This window comes from Papaver somniferum, unplaced genomic scaffold (assembly GCF_003573695.1).
Source record: "Papaver somniferum cultivar HN1 unplaced genomic scaffold, ASM357369v1 unplaced-scaffold_118, whole genome shotgun sequence".
Taxonomy (NCBI): domain Eukaryota; kingdom Viridiplantae; phylum Streptophyta; class Magnoliopsida; order Ranunculales; family Papaveraceae; genus Papaver; species Papaver somniferum.
Window position 1 is genome coordinate 10697340 of NW_020620825.1, and position 8318 is coordinate 10705657.

Below are 8318 nucleotides of genomic sequence, written 5' to 3' on the forward strand. Positions count from 1 at the left end.
AATTCTGCCTGCCCTTACCCAACAATCAGTTTACTTTGACTGTCTTTCAGTGATCAGTTCGAATGGGATCTTTGATTATTTAGTTAAGCATGATGAAAGGGATATGGAAGCATTAAGCGAATATATGTTGGCATTTTAGATTGCAGACTTTCTTAATTAATAGCGCTAATTTGTCTAATGATCACAACCGACTGCTTAAAGCCTTAACTGATACGCGGAGGCTGTTTGTAAATGAATTGACACCTAGCTATTGAATTATGCAGCCCATCATTTATGTCTATGAGAAATATTAGCTGGTAAAATAACCAAAAAGAAGAAGGAAAACAAAAAGGAGAAGGAAAAAAAGGTAGTAGTAGTTGGGACTCATTCAATGAGAAGCAGTTCAGCAGTAGAAGCAATGCTATCTCGCTCTCATCACAACACACACTCAAGGAGTAATCTCAATGGGACCTCATGACATGTGAAGATCTTTATAGGTTCGGTCGGTGAGTAAATCGCAGCATTAACTAGCCTATGATCATATTTATATATAACACTGCATTGGGTGAGGAGAAGATTAACAATTCATTCCTTCTTCATCAAAAATAGCATTAGCTATAGTTTGAGAAAGGTCGAGATTTTCGAAATGGGAGCTTTTCCCATTCTGACGACTAGGTCCCTTTTTGGGTTTTGTGTAACATTGCTAGTTATTCAATACTTAACATCGTTCTGTTACTGTGCGGATGTTGGTCGTAAATCTGTTCAGGTTGTCGGTGTTGCGACATGTTCTGACTGCGCTCAGTCTAATCTCTTAAGTACTCATGCACTCTCAGGTACTGACGAAATTTACTTGTATAGTACAAAAATGCTGCATTTCGTTTTCTACTTAATGCTTATATAATACTGAATGCTGAATGCTTGTATAAATTTTGTCTAACCTGATTACATTGTGAATGCTTCTGCAGGACTAAGAGTAACGATTGACTGCAAGGTTTCAAAGAAAGGAGACCTACAAACAAGAGGAGAAGGTAAGCTTGATGAGCAAGGAAACTTCAAGGTGATACTTCCAAGTGAGATCTTGAAACAAGGTTCATCAGAGTTGAAGGAAGAATGCTTTGCACAACTTCACAGTGCATCAAATGGACTTTGCTCTACAAAGCATGGCATAGAAGCTGCAAAACTTACCCTCCAATCCAAAGATGTTCAACAAGGAAAACACACATTCAGTACCACTGGGAAAATAGCTATCTCACCTATTACATGCCAATCAGCTTTCTTCTGGCCTCACTATAAATACCCACCACTACCAACGCTTCCTCCTCACCCATGGTTCAAGAAAGATCATCCATGGTTCAAGAAGAAACCCTTGTTACCGAAGTACAAATTGCCTCACTTTCCTCCATTGACCAGTTACTTCCCTCCACACCCACCAAAGGAAATTCCCCCTCTTCATCCTCCTGTGTATGAAAAGGCTCCACCAGTGCCAGTGCCAACACCAGTAGTCCCAGTATACAAACCACCAGTACCAGCACCAACACCAGTAGTCCCGGTATACAAACCACCAGTACCAGCACCAACACCAGTACACAAACCACCTGTACCAGCACCAACACCAGTAGTCCCAGTATACAAACCTAAACCCAAGCCTTGCCCTCCAAAGTCGGAACCAAAAACTCCATCCGTACCTGCACCGGTTGCCCCAGTATACAAACCTCCACCTGTGCCAGAACACATGCCTAAGAAGAAGCCTTGCCCTCCAAAGTCTGAACCAAAAACTCCATCTGTACCAGCACCAGTTACCCCAGTATACAAGCCTCCACCTGTACCTGAACCAGAGCACAAGCCTAAGAAAAAGCCTTGCCCTCCAAAGTCTGAACCAAAGGTTAAGACTCCATCACCAAAGCCTACACCAGTCCCAGTTTATACACCAAAGCCTGAACCTCCCCCTGTGCCTGTGCCTGTGCCTGTGCATGTCCCTGTCATCCCTACGCCTACTGTTGAACCTCCACCAGTGTACACTCCAACTCCTACTCCCACTCCAGCTGTACCATACTTGCCTGCTCCTCATCCAATCTTTAACAAGCCACCATGTCCTCCATTCCCTAAACTACCTCCATTCCCAAAGTACCTCCATCCTATCCACAAATTACCCTCAATCCCACCAAAGTTCTTACATCCCAAAATCCCAAAGAAATTCTTGCATATGCCCAAAATCGCAAAGAAATTCTTCCACCACCCTAAGTATGGTAAATGGCATCCAAATCCACCTTACACTTCCCATCCTTAAAATCATTTTCCGCCCCCATTTCCCCTCCCAAAATTGTGAGTAAAAACCTAGTGACTGGTTTGTATTTTAAGTTCTACTTTATTTTCATTTACATGTATTATCTTGTTTGAAGTTATTTATTTGAGATATCTTAAAATTGTATTAATCAAGGAAATATTGTATTATTGTTTATTTATGCATTAAAAGGACTTCATTTGGAAGACATAAAAAATGAGCTTGTATGGGTAGCCGATTGAAAATGAAGTTTCACTTTCTCATGACCATCTTTACCATTGACATTGACATTGACGAGTGGGGTGTACTGGTGGTTGTGTGAGTCAAGTCAAGGTAGTTGTGGATGAATATTTGCTAGTTTTCATCCCATCTCAATTCTCATTGTAAAATTATGTTGAGATTTGATTGAAGTATTTTGAAGTTTGCATTTTTAAGTGCCCAAAAAAGTAGTGGCAATCCTTTTTCTGTTTTTATCCTTGACAATAATAATATCTTGAACTGTTGATGCATGATGTTGATTCATAAATCATAATTGTAGGAGTTGGAATAGAACTGATTCAACTAAAATGAACTCCATCACATGCAACACCTATTTCCTCATTAAAGCTTATGAATTTTCTAAAAATGCTTTCTGACAGCGGTTTTCATGGCCACTGTACGGATAAGAACTTTTAAGACGTGGGGTGCTTGCTGCGCACTCTCGTGTTTAGAACTGTATCGCAACTGACTGTAATTCTAAGTTTATGATTTTACTAAGGCTTTAGCAGTATCCACGAATCCCAAATGCTTGTAAATCGGCAGGAAACAAAGAGACAAGCATTACCACAAACATCTACATCAGTGTACATACTATTCAAAGCTCATTTACTGATAGGATAAGATAAGTATTCTGATAGTACAGAATTGGGTCATACAGAGATGATTGCAGCAGAGATTATAATTAGACTAGTGGATTAACGAAGATGGTATGTAGCCACCATCAACAACCAGATCATGGCCAGTAATGAAGGCAGAATCATCTGAAGCCAAGAACAACACTGCATTAGCAACATGATTTGCCTTCAAAGCTAACCCGTCGCCTCCTAAAGCACATGAACTCAGGAACCTCTTCTCGACGCCCTCTACATCAGTTCCATAGGCTTGGCACGTCATTGGGGTTCCAAGAGCTGATGGTGATACACAATTCACTCTGACACCGTACTTGCCGAGCTGTACACTAGCTGTTCTCATCAACCCCAATACTGCATGCTTAGACATCCCGTAATCCACATATCCGCCTAGTGGTAAGCTTGCTGCAATGCTAGTGCACACTATGCTACCTTTTGACCCACCGTCAACCATGGCCCTCGCAGCGTGCTTCACACAAGCAAGCATCCCACGAGCATTGATAGCCATGAGACGATCATAAGCAGACAAGTCTAGATCAACGATTGTTTGCTGATTGAAGTTAACGATCCCAGCCTAAACATGATATCGAGTCTGCCGTAGCGCTTCACTGTGGAATCAACAATTGATTTGACTTGTAATTCATCGGTGACATCACAGTGGATATAGGACCAACGGATGTGACTACATCCTGGCCTAATTTATCTTGGATGTCTGCAATCACAATCATCCTCGGGTTATGATGGGCGAATAGCCTCGCCGTTGCCTCTCCAATACCGCTGGCTCCACCGGTGATTATAATTACTTTTCCTTCCAACTTGTTCTCATTTTGAACACTAATAATTTCTGCCATTTTTCCCTCTTAACCAAAAGCAAAGAAATGGTGTTGCTTGCAAATCCAATAACGCAATCTATTTATGATTAATCTTCCAGATGGGACCACAATCTTCCATACAGGAGTTGAGCGACTGACAGTGTGGGCCACCTGCGGGCTGCGGCAGCCTTATAAGCATTAGAACTTACTTACAGATCTGCCTCTTACAGCTAAATTCAGATATTGATTGCTGCTGACCGACAAAACAGTAGCCGGAAAATTAAACACATGACTTCACCACAAACAAATTGTGTATACACACACAAAAAAAGATTGAATCTTTTCATGCCCAACACTGAGTGGTGGCATCACAGTAGATGCATGAGCCCATTTGTGAGCCACCGAAATTTGCTAATTCTTGGCTTTTCTGGCCTAAGAAGTCAGCACTGCCAGTGACTATCATACAAGTGGCGTGATGAGTGAATAGCCAGGCGGTTGTCTCACTGATACCGTGACAATTACAACTTCTCTTTCCTATTTCTTCGTGTCATAATGCTGATGTGTTTTCACCATTATCTGATTACATTCTCCTCTTTTTTAAATGGCCTCAGTGTCTTTTCCTGGCTTTTCTTTTTTTATATATATATAGAAGTGGAAATTGAATAAATACTGCAGGAGAAAAATGTAAGCCACAAGAGCCTAAGATGAATACAAACTAAAGAAAGTTGTAATTGAAGTACCACTTCCCTCAGAATTAGTGTTCTTACATGCCATGGCCCATGGCCAAATTAAAGGAATTTAGGTTTTGTAATTTATGAATAACCTTGAGACCTACTAGAACAAAAGAAATAACATCGATTCTACTATCGGTTTCTTCATTAACTTCTCTTCTACTTCATTCGTGGAAACTAAGATAGTATCTTCCTGCGATTGCATTGTGGTAGAGCATTGTAAAACAGACCAGGACTTCTATGGATTCAGCATGAATTTCAATATTTATGTGTTGCAAGCCTTTGATCCAATCGAAAGCTCAATTTACTCCTCCTGTTGCTCCCCATTCTCTATTGTGCCCTAGGTATCCTTTAGTCCCAATGGGGTATCTTGCAAAATCCATAGTTGTAAGAGCAGTGTAATAAACAAGTGTTTTTGGATCCTGTAATATGCATATTTGGATGATTATTCCAAAAGCTTCTCTTTGATCAGTATCAAGAGAGGCATCGCGAGGTGTTCAACCATCCTGTACTGAACGAAAGAAAAAGAGAAGAAATGTAATAAATGATCGATTGAGGGAATTGGTGTTCATCGGGTTTACTCCCGAAGTAAGGTACGCGTGGTCCAATACTCCCTGTAAAAGAATCTGGTGATCCCACCAGATCAGGCTCGATTATTGATAGAGTGAATAAATCTGCCATTTCTTGAAATTTCTCTTCTGATTCAAAATCGCGTGTGAGTGTGCAGTTATGCTTCGGATGCTTCGCCATTTCAGATCGACCCAGTTCCCCTTCTTTTCCGGTTCACTCCCTTTTCCGACACACAAGGACCTTTAGGGATCGACCTTGGGGAGAGGAAAGACGTGGTAGGAAGTTTACTCGTTTTCTTGTCTTACAAGGCCCTCACATGTAGGACATATGAGTCTCTTTGCCCTGCTACTCTACTAAGTCCAAGACAAAGAACTATAGGCACAAGAGGATAGCAAGTTACACAAATTATGTCTCGGTAGGACATGTATTTCTATTACTACGACTAAACTTCATTTGAATTGCCAACATGGCAAGGAATTGAGACTACTACTACAAGCTTCTGGACTCGACCAGGAGCAGACGATCTTGGCTTAGAGAGATACGCCTTTTAGATTGTTATCGCGGAATCAAAAGAGCAAGAGCGATAACTTAGGATCAGCTTGCAATTTTGTGGCACCGTAGTGGAATCATTACCAACGGCACGCTGTGGCATGCGCTTTTTTCTCAGTTTTTGGTCTTTAACTATCGGATCTCTTTGCAGTACCGTTCACAGGCCATTTCACAGATAGAATAATTTAACTTGTTTTTGGGTCGCTCCTGCTTTCAAGTGCATTTTTCTTTGACTCCGAGTTCGATAGCTTCATGGAACTCTAGTGATTGAAGTTTTTCTTCTGAGGAATGGCACCGGGCATGCTGTTCATATCGAGTACATTGTTCCTGTAGAAACAGCGTAGAATACATCCCTGAAAGCATAGCTCTCAACCAATCAAAAAGATCCAAATCATTGGTTTTCTGCAAATCAAATGAAAAGTATCCCATCAGGAAAATAAAGACAATGAAATTCAAATTCAAGGGAAAATAATGGGAAAATTGGATTCAATTTTCAACTGCTCATATTGGAAATAGGATTGACTACGGATTCGATCCATAACAGGTAGGAGTAGAGCCCGACTCGTGCCTCACTTGAGCGTCGAAAAGAAGAGTAAAAAGCGAGATGCATTTCGCTAGCCGTATTTACTGTCTGTTTTTCTCGGGAAGCATCCCGTGAGACCGCGATCCACAACATTCACTGACACATGGGACTCACCCATTAGTGTCAATTAATGGGAAACATAGAGAGAATACCTAGGGGCACGAGACAACTCTCTCTAAGAAACTCGGCAAAAAAATAGCCCCGTAACTTCGGGAGAAGGGGTGCCTAGGTGCCAATATCATCATCATCAGTCTTGTTCTCATAGTCCTGAAGAAGAGAGTTAAGAAGATGGTCCTGCAAATGATGAACCCTGTTATGGTTACATAGGTGTTGTTTAATACTAACAGTGGTATGATTTGCATTCAAGTTGTGCAGGTTAAAGATAAAATCGCATCTAGCTTTCCAGATATACAAGCAAGCAGTGACATAAATGCTGCTACTAGTTTGGTTGTTTCCAGAAGAGAACCAAGAGTTAAACAAATCTAGGAAGTTTTTGGCGGGATAAAACTTTTCATGGAATGGTCCAATAAGAAGGTGACAAACATAGGTTGCATCAGGGAAGTTTAGAAACATGAGTGTCATAGTTTCCTCCCCACAATTGCATAGCTTGCAGATGGGGTCAGTGTAATTCAGAATAGTGGCAGTTTTTGCATTTGTGGGAAGGACTCCATGGGCACATTTTCATAAAAATATCTGTATGACCGGAGCAATGCACATGTTCCACAAAGCTTGGCTGTCGGAACAACATTTCTGTAGAGGGTATCCATCTTAGCTTTGTACAAGGATTTGACTGTGAAATTTCCAGATGCAGTAAGATTCTACAGGATTTGATCCTCTTCACCAGGGTGAGTGACAATATCTAGAATAGCCTTGGAAGTGATAGGATGGAACCAATTATTGATGAACGGAAAATTTCAGTCACCGTTATGCAGAAGTAGTTGTTCTACCATGACGAGGTCTAATGGGCGGTTAATAGGTTTATGGATCCAAATATGTATAGTAGGGATCCAAATATCCTTCCAAATATATATTTATGTTCTTTCCATTTCCAATTTTTCAAGATCTATGTTGTTGAATGTTGTTGATGCTTTCCAGAATGCCTTTCCAAATCAAGAATCTCTATTCTTAGGCTTAGTATCCATATTGAGAACATTTCTACTAAGAAGGTATTTTGCATCCATGAGTTCATACCAGAGGGAGTCTTTGTCTTTTTTTCATCCTCCAACTAATCTTAGTGATCATAGCACTGTTAAAATGTTTCATATTCATGAAACCCAGACCCCCCAAATCTTTAGGTTTACACACAACAGTCCAGGATTTTGGATAGTAGTCGTCCTTTGGATTGTCTAAGATTTTACCCCAGAAAACGTCTCCTTGGAGCTTGTTTAGATCCTGTCATGTTTGTTTAGGAAGCTTGAAACATTTTATCTGATAAATGGTGGTAGTGGATGCGACAGAATTAATGAGGACTTGTCTTCCAGTAGGGTTGAGGGGACCATTCTTCCAACTAATCAGTCTGAGCTTAAGTTTATCCACTCCAGGTTTGAAAGAATTGACTTTGCTTCTATGAGTAAAGAGAGGGGAACCAATATATTTATCATTCAGCTGCATAATTTGGACTCCCATATTGTTGCTAATGGTGGAGCTCAAATTGGGATCAACGTTTTTGATGAAAAAGACACCAAATTTGCTGAAGTTGATTAGATGAACTGAAGTATTGTTAAAGATATGGAGGATATCCATTAGATCCTTACCCTCAATCTTGTTAGCTTTGTAGAACACCATACAGTCATCAAGAAAGAGGAGATGGTTGATGGAGGGGGCATTCTTACGGATATTGACACCAGAAATGAGACCATATCTTCAGCTTGGATGAGAGTTCAGGACACACATAAGAGAAATAGATGGGGGGATAAGGGATCACCT

General features: G+C 40.7%; 1 protein-coding gene and 1 pseudogene across 1 annotated transcript; one reads left to right on the forward strand and one right to left on the reverse strand.

Annotated features, from left to right (window-relative positions):
- Positions 1-549: 549 nt before the first annotated feature.
- LOC113330591 (proline-rich protein 4-like) lies at positions 550-2525 on the forward strand. Its single transcript, XM_026577405.1, has 2 exons — positions 550-812; positions 945-2525. The coding sequence occupies exons 1-2, from the start codon at positions 626-628 to the stop codon at positions 2264-2266; spliced, it is 1509 nt and encodes a 502-aa protein (XP_026433190.1). The 5' UTR covers positions 550-625; the 3' UTR covers positions 2267-2525.
- Positions 2526-3064: 539 nt separating this feature from the next.
- Positions 3065-4444, reverse strand: LOC113330745 (annotated as a pseudogene).
- Positions 4445-8318: the final 3874 nt, after the last annotated feature.

Excerpts from the sequence above, each read along its gene's own strand:
- LOC113330591 (XM_026577405.1), top strand. The coding sequence starts at position 626 with ATGGGAGCTTTTCCCATTCTGACGACTAGGTCCCTTTTTGGGTTTTGT. Across the intron at positions 813-944 it reads AAGTACTCATGCACTCTCAG|GACTAAGAGTAACGATTGAC; the intron begins GTACTGACGAAA and ends ATGCTTCTGCAG.